A 24,513-nucleotide genomic window follows, 5' to 3' on the forward strand; every position below is an offset into this window, starting at 1 on the left:
ATACGTCCATCAGAAACAAAGCTTTAATGCATCTTTACAAATAAAAAATATTGCACCTGAAAGCCGGGATCGTTTTCAGCAAACAGAGAAAGAGGGAGCTAGATATTCAGCAATTGGTCTTCAGGAACTGTTAAAAACCCCACATTTTTATTTTTTAGTTTCAATTTTGGAAAGCGAAATGATTGAGTTAAAGAATGAAACCACAGAATACTGATAGACACGTGCTAGAGCTGGAAAGGAAGACAATAACACGCAACAAAGAAAGCTTCCAGCTTGAAAGCTTTGCGAAACATAATTTTATTTCAAGTTTTCCCTTTATCGACTTAATTCGTTAAACTATAAAATAGAATGAATACTTTTATAACTCTGAAATAATGTCAGAAAAATAGTTTTTTTTTATTTCACATGACAGAGTACAGTATCACTGAAATGAAAAACATTACGATCAGCTAAGGATTAACGTTTTTGTTGCAGGTTGTTTAGGCTACGAAAGACATAGCTATTTTAATTAATCACATTAGCTTTGTTTAGTTCGTTTTTTTCTGTCGTAAGATGAAAACGAATAAACAAACTTGTAACTTTACAGCTTCCTTTGCTGAAGTCCATCTGACTGACGCGCGATCTTTTCCTTGGGAAGATCGCGTGACAGGCCAAAAGAACGAACTAAGTATTACCATGCAGTCAAAAACAAGCCAAGTCAGTTCCTTGTATTACAGGAAAGCGACAAAGGATCTCTGTGGCTGGTTAAGTACTTCTTGCCGCCTGTTCCACACTGGAACGTCAAATAGGTTTGAAAAAACGGTACACATGTATTGGTAAACAGTTGCAGATTAACGTGACTCGGGAGGTGTTTATCAAAACATCTCTCTACTTCTTAATGTTTCTTTTTTAGAAGCCCTGAAATCAGAAACAAAAAGGCATTAATAAAAGCTATTCATGATTTTTCGATGCATTTTTATCTTCCTTTTCATTGGCCAAGATCCAACCGCGTGATCTACTGCCTACAAATAATGGTCTGCCCATGCGCATTAGTGTCTGCTAGGCTATAAACAAGCTGAATAAACAAGCGAATGTTAAAACAACTATTGAACTCGATGATAGCAAAATATCGCAATTTGTCAATGCTGATCAGTGTGCAGATAAGTTATATTTGCCTAAGAATTCGGCAAATAATTGATCTGTTCAGTTGCAACTGACAAATCACAATATTTAACTCACCCTCGTCAATACAGTGTTTATAACATATAAATAAGAACGGAACGTATAACATATGAAATACACTATGATATCCAGGTGTATGTCAGGGTATGGCGCGCCGTTACCCCATTTATTGGGTCGCGTGCTACAGTGGCCTACTACCATTTATAGGTGGTTATTAAGATGTACTATATGCAGAGACTGGGGCAGGCAAAAAGAAATGGCGACAATGATGAGTGTTTAAGTGAAAAGGGGCAGTGAGAGGTTTGCAGTTACCACGTTTTGTTATTGCCTTTGCCAATCTCCATTCTTCTTGCTACTGACAACTCTGTTTTTATTTAGTATATTATCACTTGTCCGTTGTTTAATGTATTGATATCAAAGGGAGAAATTAGACCAAAAAGGCAAGAAAACAAATATTGACTCATTATATAAGACTGTTTACCTTTCGTGTGACTTTTGGATTTCTTTGATTTCTCTATTTTTGACTTGCGTGTAGCGTTTGCCCACTTGTCCGCCCAAGCTACGAAAAAATAAAAAAGTACGAAAAGAAATGAGAATAGCTAAAACTGCTGTGTATTGGGTGTAAGTTTACAAGTGTCTGGAACGAGGAGTAAGATTCGATTCGCTCGCGCGATACCAAACGGCTAATAATACGCTAAAATGTCTTATCCCATGAGCTATTACATGAAATTGCTTTGTGATTTAACGTATAGTTGTTAAATTCTAATTTCGATAAAGCACAGTTTTTAAAGGATAATTTTTTTTTAAAAAATGATGGCGAGTTGTTGAATGTCGTGTTGATTGGTAAGAGTAAATTGTAAACACTAAGCTTGGCAAAATAGCATACGTTTAACTTGGCTATTCATCATGTTAACCTAAGTGGGTAAAATCAGGGCTTGGTTTCACAGCAACCCTTGTAGAGTGTAATTAGAGCCCAGGATGTCAATTGGATGGCTCATTATTGATGTCTCTAAGTAAACAGTTATAATATATTTACCATCTTCTGGTTGGTCTTTCACTGGTGGGACGAGATTAGCGGCTGCAAAACAAAAAGGATAGATTTTTTTGGTTAATTATTTGTCAGAAACACCAGAACGATGCTAGCATTGGGTCTCTTTATGACACTATAGTTTTTGCCGCGAATTTTCCGCCCATCAAATTTAATTTTTATATTTTACTTTAATAAACAATGATAACGTAATGAGCTTTCCCACTCCCGCTAAAAAGATGTTAAAAAGAAATGAACCTAATTTACTAGACTAATTGTTCAATTTAGTCCCTGAATACTGCTACAATTTGTGTGAAACGCAGGCATGTCGTATGTTACCAAGGAGCTCCGACGTGATTTCCAAGGTTTTACTGCGCTCTAGGACATTGTAGCGCCATAAAACAAAACACTCTGATACTTTTCTTTAGATTCCAATCTTTTCTTCTGCCTTTTTTGGCCTCAGTGTGCTTGTTTACTTAACAAACAAATGGACTCTTCCACGGTTTCTGGCACATCGTGGTTAAGTGAAAATATATGTGGACCCTTAAGTAATTCCTTGCGAATTTAATGGTCATTCAAGCAAATTTTTAAATTCCATTTTTAAATTCAAAATCAGCTAACCTGTCTTGTACCTCAGAATTTAAGCAGTCTCATGTTTCTTGTAATTTAAACAGTAACATTCGTTCAAGAACAATGTTTGTGACTTTGAACCCTTCACTTAAAGAGATGAAAGGGTAAGAGAACGATTGCCCGTACTCCGTTTTTAATTCTTGCAATTCCCAGCTTGTGTCCCGAGCCTAAAGAAATGTTCAAATTTGGAACAGGCTGAGGTACATGGCGAATAGTTCTCTTACCTTCATCTTTTCTTGACACCGGGCAAATACCTTTAAAACAACATATTCGCTTTCAGAATCCGAAGAATAAGAGTGAAGTAAACGGAGTGAACGGCGCCAAAAGGCACAAAGAGGATTCAGTGAATGTTTTTGAACCTTACCCGAGATGGTATCGCATAACTTACTTTGGTTTTGTTTAACTACGCGAGCGGGGGTTAAAAAAAACCGCGTGTAACTTTCTCAACCATTAAGAAGTGAATCCAAAACCAATATTGACTGGTTCACTCGATTGTTTTTAGCCTTTTATGACTGGCCAGCGTGATTGCTTTGGGTATGACTTTACGACACGCAATCGAAAATTGCTCTATACCTATTAGTTTTGTGCGACGTTAAACAGCTAGTCTACGTAGAATTCATCTTCAAATAACATCCTTTCAGACCTCAAGATTGGCTATGCATTGTTGATATTGTTTCGTTAAAAAATAAGTTAGATTTAAAATATAGCCATTCTTGATTATTCGTGTTTGTTTGATGATGATGATGATGATGACGATGACGATGGGGACGATGACGATGACGATGACGATGCTGTTGATGATGATGACGTGGCTGATTGTTTTTTCGCTTCCTGTTTAAATTAGACAAGTCTAGTTACCTCTACATTTGTAGACTGCCACTCTCATGCACATATCATCTGTTGCGGACTCTACCGGGATAAATCGAATGAAGCGTACACTGATGGCAGGATTAAGGTTATTGTCCACTCGAGTGTTTTGGTCACTGTTACCATCCAGGACCTGCAGGAGAAGTTCATTTTGAGACAATTCATGAATATCAATGATCTAAGACAAACGTCTTACAACTACAACAACCACTACCACTACCGCTACCGCCACCACTACTACATCCACTACCGCTACCATTACTGCTACCGCTATCACTACTGCTACCGCTACCACTACCACTACCACTACCACTACTACTACCACTACCACTACCACTACCACTACCGCTACCACTACCACTACTGCTACTGCTACTGCTACTGCTACTGCTACTGCTACTGCTACTGCCACTGTCACTGTCACTGTCACTACCACTTCCACTACCACTACCTCTACCACTACCTCTACCACTACTACCACTACCACTACCGCTACCGCTACCACTACCACTAATACTACCGCAACCACTACCACTACCACTACCATTACTGCTACCACTACCACTACAACTACCACTACTACTACCACCACCGCTACCTTTACAACTACACTACCACTACCACTACCGCTACTGCTTCTGTTACTGCCACTACCGCTACTGCTATTGCTACTGCTACCACTACCACTACCACTACCACTACCACTACCACTACCACTACCACTACCACTACCACTACCACTACCACTACCACTACCACTACTGCTACTGCTACTGCCACTGCCATTACTGCTACCGCTATCACTACTGCTACCGCTACCACTACCACTACCACTACCACTACCACTACTACTACTGCTACCACTACCACTACCACTACCACTACCACTACTGCTACCACTACCATTACCACTACCACTACCACTACCACTACCGCTACCGCTACCACTACCACTACTGCTACTGCTACTGCTACTGCTACTGCTACTGCTACTGCTACTGCCACTGTCACTGTCACTGTCACTACCACTACCACTACCTCTACCACTACCTCTACCACTACGCTACCACTACCACTGCCGCTACCGCGACCACTACCACTAATACTACCGCAACCACTACCACTACCACTACCATTACTGCTACCACTACCACTACAACTACCACTACTGCTACCACCACCGCTACCTTTACAACTACACTACCACTACCACTACCGCTACTGCTTCTGTTACTGCCACTACCGCTACTGCTACTGCTACTGCTACCACTACCACTACCACTACCACTACCACTACCACTACCACTACCACTACCACTACCACTACCACTACTGCTACTGCTACTGCCACTGCCACTACTGCTACCGCTACCACTACCACTACCACTACCACTACCACTACCACTACCACTACCACTACCACTACCACTACCACTACCACTACCACTACCACTACTGCTACTGCTACTGCCACTGCCACTACCGCTACCGCTACCACTACCACTACCACTACCGCCACCACTGCCACTACCACTACCACTACACTACCACTGCCACTACCACTACCACTACACTACCACTTCCACTACCACTACCACTACCACTACTGCTACTGCTACTGCTACTGCTACTGCTACTGCTACTGCTACTACTACTAAATGATATTTGGAACTTTTTCTAATTTTTCCAAGTAACAGCTGTGGCTTACCTTGCCATAGCTGAACCAGGTTATTCCATCCACGCTGCAATTGATGCTGAACTTTTTAATGTAATTGGCGAAATAAAATTGCCCTTGAGTTTCAACCATTCCAATAGTGTTGACTTGTCCAAGATCAATCTGAAGGTACTGGTTCTTATCTTTAGCTACAGCTTTGGCATGATCAGCACACCAGGCACCTGATAATAAAACAGTCGAAAAATGATTCCATCTCTAATTATTTGAGTTTATTTAAAGAAAAATTTTTATCATCCTAAAAGCAGTATATAGCCCAAGAAATTGACTTCCGATCATATTAAGTTTTGTTGTTTCTTTCCATCCTTAAAATGAAGAATGGATTTTATCGCATCAGAAGCAGGTTTTCTCCAAAATTATTTTAAAATGCCACGATAGATGATAGTAAACTTCAAGTTAGTGTTTAATAATCCTTATCCATTTTTGTTTATATTATATGGAAAAACTTTAATTTTACAGTGTTTATTCTGATATCTTACTTGGTTAAAAGAGACGGATTTAAGATAAAAAATTCATTAACTTCCTCTTCCATGTATTGATTTGTATCTGATCATCGGAGTGTACGCTGAATTCGGTAACTCTCTGTTACCTTCATCAGAGTTAAAATCCCATACCTCTTCCATTTGTGTTATTAACTTGGCCCATAGAAGGCATGTGGTCTATCCTAGACTGTGTTTTATCTGCCTCAGTTGGTCCTTCTGCGTACGATGATGAGGCGTCGAACTGAGCATCTGTTAGTGTCACGATCTCATATCCGTTACCACAGTCTGCCCAGAAGAGAGAAATAGTTGAAAACAGAATCAATGTATCATATTAACATGACTTTTAAAAGTTGGTATCTTGACAAATGAGAAATATATGAATGAATAATACAGTATTCAACTGCTATGTGAAGAGTTTGGCACGGATGGAATCTGATTGATGGTTTAGTTTTGGTTTCGAAACATCGTTCGATTTTCACATCGCTGATTTTTATTCTTAAACGCTAAAATGTCGGCGGAATATCGGGCTACCACAATTGACCTTGCCCCTTATGTGTGTGCATCGACAACGTAAGGTCACGAGTTCAGGTACGGATGACGCATTCAATTTTTTTCAGTTTTCTTAGCAATTAGTTGAATTCAAAACACAACTTCGAGCACTTTTTTCACTTAACATAAGTTATCACGACAAGTATGACTGACATTAATTCATTTTTTTGCATTACGTCATTTCTGGCTTCGTCTTGAGTAGAATTTTTATCAAAATCGATCAATGAAACTGCCAACCCTATCTCAGGTGTTATTTTGTAGCTTTATACGAATGAACCGTCATTTCAAAACAATTTTCCCAGTCGAATTTCCACAGTATTGGTTGAATCAACAATGAGAAAAATGAGAAAAATCCAGTTTCTTCATGCAACTGGTTGCATATTGGCAAGTTACGGTATAAGGGCAAATAGTAATGTTTAAAATCTCTTACTGCATTTCCCTTGTATGGCAAACGTTGAGAATTTTTAAATAATTGCACTTTATTTGCTTTTTCTATGACTAATCCACCCTGGGAACAGGTACTTAATGATTTGTATGTAACCTGAACCTTAGAGCTGACGTTTTATTCCTTGGAAGGAATATTAAAATCGTAGCTTGCTCATAATCAGTTTAAATTTCTCAATATTTTTTTGTAACCGTTCCCGAATCTTTCGTTCGCTGTTCGCTGGTAAATTATAATATACACTTGTCTAACGTACTAGTCATTATCAAGGAATCTATCTCTATTTAAAGCATTTAAAACCTGCTTACTTTTTGGATCGGGGGATCCATATACGACAAGACCGCTTTGTTGAGGAGGAACTTGTGGTTTACCAGGTTGCGGTTGCGGTTGCGGTTGCGGTTGCGGTTGCGGTTGCGGTTGAGGTTGAGGTTGAGGTTGAGGTTGAGGTTGTGGTTGTGGTTGTGGTTGGGGTTGTGGTTTGGCGGATGGTGGGGTTGTTTGTTGTTGTGGCAGAGTTTGTTGTTTAGGAGGAGATGTGGGTCGAGTTATACCTGCAGGAAAATTAAAGGTTCTCATAAGTACGAGGTCGAAAACTGAGGTCAAGGGTGAATTGACAGTTTGGTTCTTCGATTATGTTGATCACCAAGTTGGCTTTGCGACAATGAAAAAAAAAAACAGAGCGGCCTATAAAGATGACTCAAATTCATAAGACCTAAAGGAGGAGGAAGGCCGTTGGTTGATGGTTAAGTCGGTTATAAGACATTTTATATTATTAATATATTTTGCTATTCCTTTATAGAATGCAGTAGATCAACAAGTTTGATGCAAACCTGAAATGTCCAAACCCACAACATGATGTCGAAAGAATCCTGTGACACTCAAAAGAGCTATTCAAAATGTCAGCCTCGAAATAACATTTTTATTTTTGCAATATTGTTTGGGAAACAGGAGAACATACAAATGAAAAATATGTTCAAGTGACATTCAAAGGGGATTTTAATTTTGTTGTGACCCGTGCACACCCGTCAAACGATTGGCAACTGAAGGTAAACGTCTCTTATGAGAAATAGAGACAGCTCACTTTGATAGCAATATATCTGGTCAATTTAGTTTTGGAACCCCCTCCCCCCCTGGGGGGGGGGGGGGGGAGCTTCTAAGTGAAACTTTGACTTTTTGTTTTTTTTCGTTACATCATGTTGTGTGCTGCTCTTTTGCAGTTCTTATTATTCTGAATACTTTTCCAGTTGCCTGTCGTTTTAAGGTTGAATGTTAACACGACGTCGTGACCTAACGGATGAATAGTTAAACTTAGTAATCATGAACAACATCTAACTGTAATAACAACATTGGTGTCCTTGTGTCCAAGAAACGACTTCTTTTACTTACATATACAAAACGAATTCCGACTTGATAACAAATTCGCGCACTCTTCATTGCACATAAAGGATGGAGGTTTATTCAAGTAAATTGTTACTTAGATATAAAACTCGGGTACAAGTAATTGTGTGGTAACAGTGGTCTAAATTAATTAATATATGTTGAATGCTACAGAAGGTGTTAATAAGCAGTAATTACACGTTAACACAAAGGCGATATTGACGTGTATATTTAAGGTCATCAACCTTTATCCTATATATACTCTTCACTCTCTTTATTATCATATGTAATACTAAACTAGTTTTCATTGCTCTTGATGCGAAATCAGGTGGTATATCAAGAACAAAATATTGTTCAATGTCCGTTATATCTAGGTCACTAAGTCCTAACGTTAGTTTCGAAAGAAAAAGTTTTCGTTTTCATAGGTAGCTATAGACGTACACTGTACAGTGAAGTCGTTATGTTTAACCGTTGTATTTATTGCGCCCTTCACACCACGGATGAAGTAAGACAAAGACAACCTATGTTAAGTTTACATGACTTGAAATAACAAGTGAGAGCTAATTTTAACACGTGCACTGTGTGAAAAATAAGGCTTCTAGTTTAAGACTATTTCCTATGTTTAAAACTTGGTTTAACTTTACGTGGAGTGAAAAATATATCAGTTGATTACAGCTTACTACAAAATTTCAGTTTGAAAGATATAGGTTAGAAGTCATAAGTGTATTCTTTAGCGTTTCATTAGCTGTTTTTTTCTTTCTAACTTGAAGACACTCCATACGCGTTATTAGCAAGCTATTAACTAGAAAGAATTAGTCATGCTTTATAGCTACAATTAGTTGCAAGCATAAGCCTCGTCACAGTTAGTGTTCAATTAACCATTTCTTAACTTACCGTTAGAAGAAGGCAGGTTGCAGAGGAAGGAAAAAACAGTTGGTTAGTTTGTTAGATGTTAGTCAGGTTATTTAAAAGCATTTACGTAGTTAATTCTTATTTTTTTATTTTGTTAAATTGATTAGCTTAGATTCTCACCCTGAAGTGCAGAATTTTGTAGAAGAGGAAACGGGAACTAGGCTCTTTCCCTTAATTACTATTTTATTTTAATCGGTTACAGCTGACTCTACGAGTCAAAAGTAACTGAAATACAATATTTCCATGCTTAACGGCGGCCATATTGATGTTACCAAATAAGCCGATTTCTCATCTGGGAGATGAGTTTTTCTCACATGTAAAGGCTTCCTATTATTTAAGAACGCAATAAAGCGACCATGAAAACGCTCTGTATGGGTGGTTTATGTTGTGACGTCATTCATGTCATCGTAAAATCTTGATCCATTTGTTTTGTTGTTATGTTACTTGTGCTCTTGTAAAAAATAAAATTCAAGCCTTACATTTATATTAAAGTATAATGAAATAAATTTTGACATTTTACCGTATTTTCTCGATTAAACGCCGGTTTGAACACCTTCCGGTATTCTATTGAGAGTTGTAAATAAGCCCCTAAAGCATTTATTCGAGATATAATAAGCTTAATATATTGGTCCGTTAAAGGTCTGTCAAAACTAATGAATAAAAATCATTGCTTGATATGCAGCGCGCTCAACTAAAAACACCGGAGTCAAATAAGTACATCAGGCTAAATTTGAAATATACACCTGGGGCGTTTAATCGAGGAAAAACGGCAAGTTGAATGACATCAATGTATAAGATGGACTTTTGTAACATGATCTCTTTGAATAGTACGCTTACCAGGCTGTGGAGTGGCTGTTGTTGTTTAGTTGTAAGAAGAGGAACAAGAACAAAAGAAAAGCACATTAGAATTCTGAATAGTACAAGCTCTGTAAATAAGAACTATATTGTGGACATTGTCAGATGAGCAGACATTCATCTTAATTGTTATTTCCCAGGGCCGGGTTGTTCGAAAGGCGATTAATGCTAACCCAGGATTAAAAGATGATCGAGGTTTTAATATCTCTTGTTTTAAAAGGTTTTCCATAGCTAATGTTTTGTGAAGTTTGAGATTGGTCCACGTCAAAACTGGGGGACAGAAAATATTAACAGAAAACATCAACGAAATGTTGTAAAATTGAAATCAAATTTCACGCTAATCCTGGATTAGCTTAATCGTGCTTTGAACAACCGGGCCCTGTTTTTTTTAACAACATCAGACCATGCAAGAATTAAGTGTTGCTGGCGATCGTTCAAAAGCGCGAGCACCCTGTGTGGGTTGTTTAAATGAGTGTCACTTGTTGGAAGATTGACTCTTCTGAGCGCACAAATCAGCATACTGTGACTTGACCCAAAAAAATACATACTGTATACATACATATTGACTTCACAGTTGTCCAAATTTGAATAGAAAATCGGGGTTATGACAAAAAAATTGTGCAAGCCAGCAAGAATATCACGGTAGTCCGGTGGCGGAAATAAGAAAACAACAGCAAGCTCGTTTTCGCATAATGAACAATATTCCTAAACAAAATTATTCCCACTTTAAATTGTTATATTAAAAAAAATTATCTTTGAGGTATCGAAGGGATCAATTTTTGATTTTTGTTTTCTATTTGTGGCTTCAACTGGGAAAAATAATCATGCTATTACATGTTAATTATCCTTACATTGACATTCTACCGCTGATCCACATGGAAACTGTTCGACCTTTGGTCCGGTGCAGTTAAGGCCTCCAGTCTCAGGGATGGGGTTGTTGCATTCTCTTGTTCGCATCTTCACCATACAGGGATGCCTGCACTCAGACCAGGCGGACCATGCACTCCAACCACCATTCACTAAGCAAGTTAAAAAATGCAACATTCTAATGAAACAAGTAAAAACTCAGCACCACCAATAGGGGCAAAACAATTGATACTTAAAGATTACCAACCTATGCACGATTTGTTGGCTATTTTAGGAGCCTCGGTCAGCAGTGTAGCAAAGTCAGCTACTTCAAACACGTGATCTGCAGTGGGCTTGCTGGCTATGAGCCCCAACTGTGTGGTCAAGGACTTCTTTTCAGTGTCAGAAAGACCTTCCTGAACTCCAACAGCATACACAGCAACCTCCTCCTTGTGTATAGCATCTGTTGGCATGACTAGCAGGTCTTCTCCAGTGATGGATTTTCCAGGAGCATAAAATACATCAGCCGAGGGTCCTCCAGTGATCAGAATAACCACCTTACTGCCACTGCGCACTGATGCTCCTTTGAACACATTCATGGTGGAGTTGAGAGCAAGATCCGCCCTTTTGTCGCCGCCTTTGTAAAAGATTTTCGCTAAGGTGTCTGACAGACTTTTATCGTCATTGAATTTCATGAGTTTGATGACGTTTTCTGGATATGACTGGAATTGAATCACACCAAATCGAGCAAACTGCAGGTTGAATTTGGACGCAATGGTGGAAGTGGCATTAATAATCTTGTCCCAATTGTCTTTACCAATCTTCTCAGAACTGTCGAGGACGAACACTATGTCCAGGGGTTTTTCACATTTTTTATCTAAAAGTAAATCGTTAAATCGTCAGCTATAATATGAAATAAAACAAGCCAGTGAAGGAAATCGCTTAAATTGGTTGAAACTTTTATTTTGAGTAGATTTTCTCTTTTCTTATTGGAATTTCGACAGTGCATCAACGATGCAACAATATTCTCATGAATTCCGGTTGTTCTATCTGGTATGCATATTGCGTGACTAGGCATTCTAGAAATTTATAGAAACTATTTAAAATTGCTTTTAATAATATTCTTGACGTGCTATTATAAAGCATGTGATAAATAAACGCATTTTGCGTCCTTTTTGCATCTGCAGCTGGGCCCAGCCGTAGGAAGGTGAATTGCGTTTTTCGCTCGTCCACTCACCACTACCCAGTGAATTGCATAGTTAGGTTTGGACACCAACAGCCAAAGCCTGATGCTACATGTCGAAGAAAAGCCGCATACGCTTTGGCAAAGACCTAAGCGAGGGGTTTTTTGGGGGGGGGGGGGGGGGGGGGGGTGTTTGTAGTTTGTAAGCTGCCATAGTGGCAAGAGGGGTCTGGGGACATGTTCTTATGGGAAATTTGCTGGAAAATGCGTGTAACATGTCAACCCATTTTGGATTTTCTCAATTAACAGGCATTGATTTTGCATTTCAAGCATTCAAGGAAGTTATGGCTGGTATAAAGTTTTGGCATGGAATTTAAAATCACACCGAAAAGATCCAGATAAAATGCCATTTTTGTTTTTTTCTCTGTCTAAGCACAAATGAGTGATCCCCTTTTTCACCCATCTCTAAATTAATGAAATCCCATTCCCTCCCTAAAATATCCTCCGACCGCCTGACTATCTGTCAGTATGTGTGGTCTGCGCGGTCCATCATACCTGCTGCGGCTGCTGGTGCTCCTGCTGGTGCTGGTGCAGGGGCCGGGGCTGGCGCCGGGGCTGCTGCAGCATATCTTTTAAAGATCCGCGGTAGTCCGAAGCCTGAACCAACAAAACAAACGTATTATGATTAATCTATATGCAAGTGTTATTTGAAGAAAATGTACTACTGCTGCTTAGAAACCTTACACTACTTTGCTTCGCATTTAACTAGCTACATTAGAATTTTAAGAGAATATACTGAAACTTAATCACGTGCTGGCATGTTGTTGTTAACGGATTTCATAATACCTTGAGAGTGGGCGCTTATTCGAGTGGGCGCTTATTCGAGGCTAGGCGCTTATTAAGTTTTCACCATTTTTAGCAAAAAGTACGTTTATTTTGCAAGAAAACAATATATAATAACAAAACGCGAAGATGTACCAAAGCTGAATTTTAACTGTTCCGTGAAAGTTTCAGTAAAATATTAAGAAAACGCGGTCTTCTGGATAGTCCCTTAGTAGTACTTAGTCAATTTCAATCTTAATCAGCCAATAATAGTCTATACTTCTCTTGTGCCCTCTTTCTAGGGGGTGGGGGTGGGCGCCTATTCGAGGCTGGGCACTTATTAACTTTTCCTATCTATAGGGTGGGCACTTATTGGAGGTGGGCGCTTATTCGAGGCTGGGCGCTTAGTCGAATAATTACGGTAATAATGTCTAAAATAGATTATTCAAGTAGAAAAAACACATAAACTTATTGAAGCAATGCTCACTAAGGTTCGCATTTAAATACGAAGTTACAGAATAACAAGAAACATTAGCTTTCAACAATCTTTTCCAGCTTCAAAAAAAATAAGTTACGATTCGATTCCTCGCCACACAAATAAAACATTGTGTAGAAACAGATTTACCTGTTTAATGAAATGTTCGCGAATCCTGAAGATTACAGAAGTCGAAAACGTTCTGCTTTTATTATAAGTTTCAAAAGCATTTAGCCTTGTATAAAAGTCAATTTTCTTGTTAATTAGGAAACTGTGGGTTAAAAGCAATATTGTTTGGGGCAGCCATTATGATAATGGTAAAAAAGCCCTGCATTTTATACCCTGTTTGACCTGTTTATTGTTTATGAGTTTCGATTGATTACGCGCTCTTTTGCTCGAGGTACAAATAATACTTGCCATGAGGTCTTCTTACCAAATATAGGTAAAGTACGAGCGAACGTTAATTTTAAGTATCTTCTATTTTTTTAAAAAAATACCCATTAAAACTTTGGATGTATCTATAGTCTAAAAAAAGATAACATAGACTGATATATTCCTCAATAATGTCGTAGCGGACCGTTTAACAGTCAACTTTAAAGTTAGAAAAATTACCTGTTCGACCTGGAGGGATAAGGTATTAAGGGTATTTTTTGCTTGAGTCACACAAAGCTAACTTTGTTTCAAATTAATGTTTCTTAATTTCTTAATGTTTTGTGAATCGCCAAAAGCAGCATCGAACACTGCGACTTTGGGCTAAAGCTGGAGTAATAGTCCGGGTCTCGTTTAAAACAAGGCAATTGTTTCATGAATATTCAATCGGCCTAGTTAAGAAAATTTTACTACAGGCCAGGGATAATTACACGATTCATATACATGTACATCCTATCCATTCTCTGGTAATGGTAATGTTTCGGTGAGTGAAACTGGCCAGGAATATTGTAGTTTATGTGATAACATCAGCAGTATATTTTAATTTTGTTTATTTGGGCAGCTGATCTGATCAGTGAGGGAGGGGTAAGTTATTGTTAATGTATTGAACAGCGCAAATGCCCCCCTCCCCTCCCCAAAACAAACACCTGCTATCCATAAAAATACACTTATCCGTCGTGATGTCGTAGCCAGATAATCTTTATTCGTGTCTGACAACGAATATCACAATTATTTTTTATCTGACGCCTAAAGCGCCGCTAAAAGAACTATTTTGTTTTTTGACTGAAAACGTTGGTCGGTGTTGCGGTAGGTAATTTCTCCCGTGATAAGTCCTTAACGCTTAAACAGTTTCTCTGGTAAACGATCAAAAGGTTAAAATATTTGTGTTTACTTAGGACTCCAACTCCAACGTCAACATAAACACTCACACAGAAGGCTACAAATGGTCTTAACAGGCCAACAGCCCGGTTACCCTTAGCTTTGTCTTTTCGTTGTCAGCTTTCGCGGGGGATTTTCTATAATGATATTTGCATAAGTACCATGGTACCACTTTTCTCCAAAGGACTTTCAAAGTGATTAAGTGACTGCAACTTTTTTCATACAATATAATCATTAAAAATGTTTGCCCGTGCCTTTCTTTCTACTTGAACAACGTTGCACTTGCAGTGAAACAGATTGCAGTTATCCTGTTCTGGGCAATATATTGGTTCTTTAAAATACCTGATTATGATTTGAACGATTTTATGTATCAGTATTATTCGAATTGATAATACTGCTTGCGTTCTAATGGCAATTGCTACTAATATTACAAATCGTTCAGTTAGATTTAGCTTGTAATGTAAACTGCCCAGGTTTCTAGTTCACGGAAAGCTGAGTATTTAAACAGCTTCTAACCACCAGTTGAAAAAAGAAAATCTAACAAAATTGATGCTTCAGTGGCTTTACTAACACGATAAATTTAGTTTAGACGATCCCTTTCGTGCATGTCAAGTGTCGATGATTCTTTATCAGTAGATTCAGGTAAAGGATAATTATTAACGTAAAGTGGAGATGAACTATATTCCGACAGTTCTTACTTTCTTGTGGATTTCGTGTAGGAATAGTTTGTGAACTTATCCAGTTATGTTAACGTAATTTACTATTGGTAACTTACCGGCGACATTAGTCAGTTGACATGAGGTGAGGCTCAATGCCACAAAAACCAACCAAGTTAAATTGGCCCTCTCCATCGCCATTTATTCCTTTTTCTACAACGGCAAAGTGCTTAACGCGAAGTATTAACCCCTTGACTCATCTGTTTCAGTAAACAATGACATAGTCCATTCATTATTAAGCAGTCTCTAATCGCTCTTTTCTCGCCTGTGGACACCAAAACAACGACTAATGGCTGTGAACACAGGAACCACCTGTACATGTTGTCAAATTAAAGCTAAGTCGTTTGGAACGGATTTGAACATCTCAAGTCTTCCTCTCCAATATCCAAGTCCCTTCATTTACATTTACGAAAGTGTCTTCAAAATTTAGTTGGTGAAGGGATATGGCAATTGACTGTTTTATCGAGAGCTGTTGATATCCCGTAGGATTCTCGTTGTAAATATGTGAATGATCTAAGAGTTTATTTTGCTTTCACCGTAGGACAATTGACATGCTTGAAGAAGTCATGTCCACTAAACATCACGGCCATTGAGCAAAGAAGTCACTGTTCTTTTGTTTGCTTTTTTAATGAAAAGAGCTAATATTTAAAATACACACGCTGAACGCAATACAGTCCAATTTATTATCAACATAAACTAAACTTTTTGACATAGAGTTTTCTTCCCGCGGAGCCAAAGTCAGGATTCACATCAATTCTTCAAAAATGATGTCATGTTTAAAGGAAACAAACACGGAAGATAAATAAAATCGCTACTGTTAAGGCTATCCGTTCAACCACTTCGATTCTTTTCCCTTCATGATACTGTAACAATTTCTTTGCTGGTTTAGTCTCGAGACGATTTAGTAACTAATGCTGAAATATAAACTGTGAAAAAAATATATTTAAAAATCAAACAAAAATGCCAGTTAGTCGCCAGTTTGGCGTTGAGTTCGGGCCTGCAAAGCCATTTTTAGTTATATGTGTTAAAAAAAAACAGAGAAGTGTATAGGCCTGAAACTTTGTATGAAGGGAACCTCTGTACATATTAAAAATAAGTGAATACAACAGCTCTGTGTAATCAAAGCGTTTGAGATTTTGCTATGGCTTTCCTGGTGCGAAAACTTTTCGGGACTTCGAGAAACTAGCCCCAGTCTTAGTCTACAATATCATACATGTTACTGATGCCAACGACGATTTCTAGCGAAGCACTCTACATGGAGAGTTATACATGTGATGTCTGACTGACTGACAAGCATCCACTCGTAACAGTATCCTTCATAAAGGCTGATATCTTTCTATGATGGACTTAAATATTATTTTACATGACGATGATGGCACCTCGTAAGATAATCGACCATTGTGCGAGCGAAGCCGAAGTTAGTGACCCGAGCAACCGACCTGCTCGTTCAGCTGGTCTTAGCTCTCCTCCGCGGCGAATCTTGCGTGGCTAGACAATATTTGCAGTTATGTGCCTCCTAGGCGCGAATAGGTTTTGTTTTTATTCTAAATAGGGGCGGTTCGTAGAATGAAAATAAAAGGAAAAATAAGCTGAAGAAAAGCGAGTTACTCCAGTTGATGTCTGCAAATCAGAGGCCCGTTATGATTTATACTGAAGGGAATTTTCGTTATGAATCTCTTGCCAGATAAAATCAGTCCTGGGGTAGCGGGACTATGGCTGACTACACTCGAAAAACGTGAACTTTGAGAGCTACCGTCATTGGCCAAATAAATTTTACCTAGAATTGAAAGAGTTATAATACGGCTAACATGAAGTGCGTCTAGGTAAATACGAGACTCGCGAAAAACTCGCTCGTTGTCAAATGAAGCTCATGCGAGAGAGACTTGAACGTACAACATTCTTAATCCTCGCAAAAAAGGCGCTTAACAATCACAATTGCGACGCCAACGGAAATGTCGCATTGCACCAGGGACAAAAACAACCCTCCAGATGAACATGTACAAGCACTAGTCAGTTCCAACCATTTTAAAACATAAAAAAATTACCGTCCTGGCCTTCGTTTTCGAAATCCGTAAACTATTGGTCATTTTACGTTGTTTACGGCCAAAAATTTACAAAGATTGATAACGCACGTCGCACGCAGGATAACTTGCGCTTGCTTCAAGTGTGAACATTGCGAACGCAAAGGCAAGCGCAAGCAAAGGAATTGACACCAATTAATAAGCCACAAAAATAAAGCATGTATAAAGTTTATCAAGCTTTAATTGAGGACGTTTCGAGATGGCTGCACATGACTCACATGGTTCAGTCAACAACTAGGATTAAAATGCATTATGGGTATTTTATCAAGCAGCCTTGAAATGCATGATAGTGTATAAGTTTTCAACCATTTTGAATAAGAAAAATTTTTTTTTGCTTCTTGCGTGAACATTGCCAGGTCTGCGTTTGCGTCGCGCGTTTGAACCAGGCTTTAACTGGTTATTTTTCCTAATTCTATCAATAATTGTTTTTTAATATTATATGGTCATTGTCACTCAATTAAAAAACGGTTCGTGGTGCCGCTAAAATAGGGCCGCACCTCTCTCTTCCCCGGGAACCTAATTACTCATTTACAAGAAACGTAATAACGTCAGTGAACATCAAAGAGCCTGACGATCTGGTATCACGTTCCTCTCGGCCGGGTCATTTACTGTTGTAAATAACACTAATCCAGGATTAAAAGTTGGCCGAGGTTTCAGTGAATCTCCTGTGGAATTGTTTATATTGCTTTAAAAGTTTTTATGAAGTTTGCGGTAGGGTGACGCCAAGCCTGGAGAAGAGAAACCTTGCTGGAATGATATAAAACTGAAATAAAAACACTGACACGCCTGACAGGGCCCATGCAGAATAAATTGAAATGAACCGAAAACAAACAAAATATACTTAATTTTTTACAGCTACAGTACTTTACTTATCTGATCTAAGTTATTTAAATATTTAACTTCCATATAGTTCTAGCATGGTAAAGTGTTCTGTTTAGTGAAGTTTCAGAAATTCAAGCCAGGTTCACAGAAGTCCACCATTAATTGTAGTACTGTACAAATTAGTACGATACACTTACTGTACATGTAAAAAAAAACTTTCTGAAACAGTTCGAATTCCTAAATAAAATAAGAACCTGATTAATTAAGAACCTGAACAGCATGTTTTCACCAAACACTAGATATATAAGAACCTATATAGGCTGACTTGTGAACATGTAGGTTCATATACGCGGGTGTTTACTGTAGTCCAAACCCTCACTTATTGAATGACGGTGGCAAAAAAATCTCGGATTAACAAAACTGAACCACATAATCTACAATAGAGTTGAATCATATTATCTATTACACAGTAGAACCACACTATCTATTTAACAAATCGACTATATTTTTCCATGGTCTACACTCTTATAGACCAAAAAAAATACTTCATAATTTTTAAAACTCAAGTGGAACCACGAGCCGTAAGGCGAGTGGTTTCACTAAAAAGTTTTGGACATTTTATGACGTCGTTTTAATGGACTATAAGAGTGTACATCGTGGAAAAAATTAATGTGGTCGATTTGTTTTATACAGTAACACGAATAATTTATAGGCAAATTAGATGGAAAAATCAGTGCGAGATCATGCGTGCACGAAGCAGCTCGTAAGATCGCATTTTTCTACTTGAAGCCGACGAATGTAAAGAAAATTTCGTCCTAAATGTTCCAACGGAGTTTCACAACTCTCCGGACTCTGTTTTTTGGAGAAGTCACGACAATTTCTCAAGTTTTTAGAAATTTGTCTTACAGTGCGTTACAGGCTACGCCATTTTCATGGTCCGCTATACTCGACCTAGACTTGCTCCAAGTCGCTCGTTTCGTGACGATAGAGTACCGGTACTTGAGTAAGTTCGCTTTGAAATCGCGCGCGAGTGAACGCGCGGAATTCATTTGTCCGTGCGTCAAAGAATGGCTCGGCTCGTTCTGCCAGGATCGTCCGCCATTTTGTTTTTTCATGCTCGCGCGCGCCCTCCGTTTCCGTATCGAGCGGTCTACTGCGAGTCAAACGAGCGACTTGGAGCAAGTCTATACTCGACCATAATGTTCGACCAATGGGCGCGCGAGAATCGTCTCAGTTATTGTCTAAAATACAGCTGAACTACCTACAGTTCATAGAGTGCAATCCCGTTTTAATATTTTAGATCTAGGCCCTCCTCAGAATGTGTTAGCTCGTGATCTTATCCATATAGGATGACTTAATCATTGCAAAGTGCACGTCCCAAACCTCTTTTCTGTCAGTGCAGTCGTTTATCTTCACAAACCAGATGTTATCTTTGTAGGGTAACGACAATCATTAAAGTAGGAGAGCAATCTCTGAGTTAAATCACTTGGTAAAAAACAGCCAAAGCCTTTAAAAAATAGCCGGGGTTACGTGAATTGTTCATTATATTCGAATTCATATTCGAGTTCGTTAAATCGGAATTGCACTACATGTGAGCACGAATTATGTTGCAATTGACTCATAATATGATTATAAAGGAGCTTTGCAAAAATAAACTCTATAAAGGGCCACATCAAAATATTTTATAAGCAATCTCCAGATTTATCCATGCTGGACTTTTCAGCTGACCACGTGCAAGCAGAGTATTGTTTGGTCCTACCCCCTTCATCATATTTTTTTTTAAGTTAAATTTACTTTTTTTTTAAAAATTTTATCCTCGAGTTCATTCTTACTTATGTAAGCTAAACCAAGTATTTCTGAAATTGAACTAGTGGGGCAACAAATTGAAAGATATTTCTTTCTGCTCATTTTAGTAGTATTACTACACTCTGAGGCAAAAATTTTTTGCCTTAGAATTTAGTAAAACTACTATCAGCACTGGATTCCAAAAACTGAAGCCAAATCTGAAACCAAATGAAGCCATCTCAAATAAGCCAATCTAAAACTAAATCTGAAAAACTAAATCTGAAGCCAAGTGAAAAACCTAAATGAAATCAAATCTCAGAATCAACCCTAGGTCAACCCAAGGTCAAAATAAATTTAATAATTATTTCTTTTACCTAGTGCTTAAACCCTACCAACCTTTAATATAATTTATTTTAAATAGATTTTTTAATAATAATTTTTTTTTTATGTTTTATAGTGCGTTTAAGGTTTATAAATGCGGATGATGTTATATGGCATGTAAATGGTAATAATTCGATACCCGTGTTTTAATCTCATTTGCTTTTCATAAAAATAAAAATAGGTCTAATAAAAATGCTGATTAAAACGCACTATTAAAAGTTATATAAAATTATAATGTTTTATTATTATATAGAAAAGTTATGGTATATAAATTTAATTATACTGAAATATGGAATCTGATGGCAACAAATCGTATGAGCGTTGAAAAATGGAATGAATTAGAATGTGAAATGAATAAAACATATAAAAAAAAAATAAATAATAAGCTTTACCATATCAATAAAATAATTGATAAATTAAGCACTGAGAATAAAATTTTAATTAGTGATAATCAAAGGGAAAAAATAAATGAAATATTTAAATTATTTTTTTAAATCTTAGTGCTATAAATAAATTTATAAAAAAAGATAAAAATATGGAAAAAGAAAGACATAGGCTTATAATATTCGTTATTTTTAAAGAGGATATTTCAACATTAGATATACCAAGTGATTACATTGAAGATAGTAAACAACAAAAAACACGAGAATTTAATCAAAGATACTGGTCTGATATATGGTTTATATTAGGCAAAAATATATTGATATTACTGCAAACTAAATTCTTTTTTTATATTTTGATTGATATATAAATATATTTAATATATATTTATATATTAAATCCTTCATAGAAATCCAGTTGTTAAATTCATTAGCTATTTCTTTTTATTAGTTTTCTTTACTTGACGGTTTTTTGTCCTAAGGCCAACTTTTCTTTTACCAGCTATCATTGCTTGAACAGCTGTAGTGCGTTTAAATATGTTGTAAATCCTTGAATGGAATCCAACTATTGAAATCATCACTATAACCCTTCCATTTGACTAAAGCTTGTTTCTTCTTATAATCCCTCCGAATGACTTTATCAATTCTGAAAACATCCTGCTTTGCTTTCAACAGTTCAGGTTCATAAAAGCTACCTTTTATTTCTTCATCATTCAAATCTTTTATTTTGTATGTAATGGGATTAGTATGTTGGATCTTAGTAATTACGAACATTTCTTCTGACCAATTAGGAGTATAGCCTTTGTCGAACACCTTTCGTTTATATTTAGATATTCGGACCTTATCACCAACCTTAAATTTGGGTTTTGCTGATAATGGCTCCATATCACCGTATAGGTTAAGATATACAATTCCTTGATTCTTTTCCTTTGAAGCTTCTGTTGGTGTCATCTTTATTGAACTGTGTTTTGTATTATTGTATTCTTTTACCAGTATGGGTAGCATTTCAAGATACTGTGTGTTACCTTGAATAGTAAACTGTTTGTACATTTTATTTTTCAAAGTTCTATTAAATCTCTCAATAACAACAGCTTTACCTTCATTAAAAGTGGAATACATCTTGATATCATTCTGCTTTAGCCATTCCTTGAATGTTTTGTTATAAAATTCAGATCCCTTATCAACCCAGAGATATTCAGGTTTACGCTTGTCATTAATGATAATATTGTTGAAAGCGCTAGTTATTGATGCACCTTTCTTATCTTTCAATTGTATAGCCCAAGCGAATTTACTGAATACGTCAATTATAGTCAATAGATATTTATAACCTTTATTCCATTTTGAAAGTTTATCCATAAAAACTAAATCAGCAGACCATATCTCGTCAATTCCATTTGATATTACTCTTCTAGTTTTAAATTTTCGTCTGATTGGTTTATGTAACTCATCGGCTAATTGTTGAGACCAATCATTTTTACTCAACGCCGTTTTCCGTTTTTTGGCTTTTTAACACCCATACCTATTTTAGCCTTGGTTGCAATGGTATTACGAGCAATAGCATGACCCCATTGTCTGTCCTTCCATGGGATAGCATCAAGGGCTTTTACCATCTTTTTATCAGCTTCGTTTTTGCATTTAACCTGATTTTTTGATGGTTTGTCAGCACATACAGAATAATCTACATCATGTTGCATGCTAACAGCGTCTGTTTTGCCAGTTGGTTGCTCATATATTTTTAGTATTTTACCTGTTTTTGGATCCCATTTTACCTGTTTTTCAAGAGGATTACCGGGTCCGGTAAATTTATGTCCTGGCATAACAAAACCCTTTTTGGGTGCTACTTTTAAAATAGCTTTATGGATATCGATACCTTCACCTTTGATGAATTTACTCTTTTTGTTTTTACAGATTGAGCAAATTGATTTTTCCATAAGTCGGCCATTCTTTGCTTTTACTTTTTTAGTATTGATTGAATTTGTTTTTTTATTACATGAAACGCAGTATGACAGGCACATATATATTATATGTTAGATATTAATCACAATAATGATTAACCCATTTGCCGTTTTTATATTCTGTGTAATTACATGATGGATTAAATTTTTCATTTGTATATGCTCCAGCGGGCTTCCAAAAATTAGATGTCTGAATCCCGCTTTTTTTATTAAATATACCTTTAGCAAAGTCACCGCGCCAATATTTTTTAAATAGATCTTTATCACCTCCGGTAACTGCCATGATAGCCGATGCTAAGTCTTGAGCCTGTTGGAAACCGGGAACCTTTTGACCGACCTTTTTGTTAATCGTTTCACCAACTCCTCGCCCCTTTTTCTCACTCACAAAACGAGTTTTAGTGATACCACAAGAAGCGCATTTCGATTTGAGCATTAAACGATTGTTTTTTGTTCTCACATATTTTTCAGAACTAGGAACTGAATTAGTTTGTATTTTTTCGCGTACACAAAACGATTTAGTCATTGTATATATATGAGTTATATATTTTGAAATAATGTTGAATGAATTTCTCATTCTTCATTGTGTCATATATGTCAAACACTTCCAATAAATTATAATACGAATTCCCCTTATTCATTTCGTTGAGAAAGTATAGACAAAAGTATCCGCAGGTGGTAGTCTTTATGCTCTGGATCTGATTGTTTTGATGTAACAATGTTAAATTCTTCTTTTTTGCGTGATCTACTATGGCTTGAAATGGGGGCATACCAAAACTATCAAAATAATTGATTGCCTTATCTTTGACATACGTAGCAACCCAATGACTACCACTCAGATATGACGGTTGGAGATTGTAAATGAATATTCCTAATTTGTGATTATGTGGCACAGTCTCGTCTCTCATTAGTACATCTTTTATCGGTATATTCAAATATAAACACCAGTTTATTAAATCAAAATTACTCATTGGTATATTCTTATGGAATGTTGGCTTTCTTACTTTCTTTTCGGTTTTAAGATCTTTTTTTTTGGAAGCAACAATCCACCTGTTTTGAGAAATTGATTATATTCAGCCCACGATCCAATTATTGGATGACTCCTATAAGATAATATCTCTTTCTTACTTGGTAGTTTAATTTTACCCCCATCCTTCTTTGTTGTGTTATCAGTTGTTGATTTGTTAGTTGTTGACCTTCTTGATCTTGTTTTCGTTTTCGGAGCACTAATTCCAATCATTGGAAAACCAATTCGCGGTGCCCCATGACCGACCCTAATGACCTTTCGAATTTGTGTCTTCGAGATGTTTAAATCAGATCCAACACCTAACTTCTTAGCCTTATTCAATTTTTTGATTTGTCGTTGAGTTAGCATTAAACTGTCATTGCCAGTCATATCTGAATTGCTTAAGCGAATAGTGATCTCACTTTTATTTCTATAAGCAGTCAAAAGCTTCCTTCGCTGTCCTTCTGACAGATTCACTTTATGAGAGTGATAAGTTGTCATTACTTGTATATATATTATATGTTATATAATTTTTTTTATAAAACGTATACAAAATAGAATGGTTTATACATAATATTAATTGATTGATTTATACAATAACCAGCTCATTCCCCACCTTGTCAATGACGATTGTCTCATCATAAAGAACGATGGCATGGACGTTGAAAGGACTATCTCCCGCACTATTAGCGTTTAGTTTATATCTGAAGATCAACTGCTTT

At 37.1% G+C, this 24,513-nt stretch overlaps 1 protein-coding gene across 4 annotated transcripts; it reads right to left on the bottom strand.

Annotated features, from left to right (window-relative positions):
- Nucleotides 1–278: 278 nt before the first annotated feature.
- LOC144662281 (coadhesin-like) lies at nucleotides 279–15,604 on the bottom strand. 4 transcript variants are annotated; one of them, XM_078523062.1, is made up of 14 exons: nucleotides 15,444–15,604; nucleotides 12,619–12,720; nucleotides 11,149–11,757; nucleotides 10,886–11,053; nucleotides 10,017–10,031; nucleotides 7,319–7,441; nucleotides 7,199–7,282; nucleotides 6,032–6,184; nucleotides 5,394–5,581; nucleotides 3,677–3,818; nucleotides 3,043–3,072; nucleotides 2,198–2,239; nucleotides 1,643–1,720; nucleotides 279–897 (listed from the first exon to the last, which is right to left on the bottom strand). In XM_078523062.1, exons 1-14 carry the CDS (start codon nucleotides 15,523–15,525, stop codon nucleotides 875–877), a joined length of 1,839 nt encoding a protein of 612 aa, XP_078379188.1. In that variant the 5' UTR covers nucleotides 15,526–15,604; the 3' UTR covers nucleotides 279–874. The 4 variants fall into 4 exon arrangements, with proteins under 4 accessions (XP_078379188.1, XP_078379189.1, XP_078379186.1 ...); XM_078523063.1 differs by lacking the exon at nucleotides 7,319–7,441 and having other exon boundaries at nucleotides 7,199–7,249; XM_078523060.1 differs by having other exon boundaries at nucleotides 7,199–7,441.
- Nucleotides 15,605–24,513: the final 8,909 nt, after the last annotated feature.

This window comes from Oculina patagonica, chromosome 8 (assembly GCF_052425735.1).
Source record: "Oculina patagonica isolate OP01 chromosome 8, crgOcupat, whole genome shotgun sequence".
Lineage (NCBI taxonomy): Eukaryota > Metazoa > Cnidaria > Anthozoa > Scleractinia > Oculinidae > Oculina > Oculina patagonica.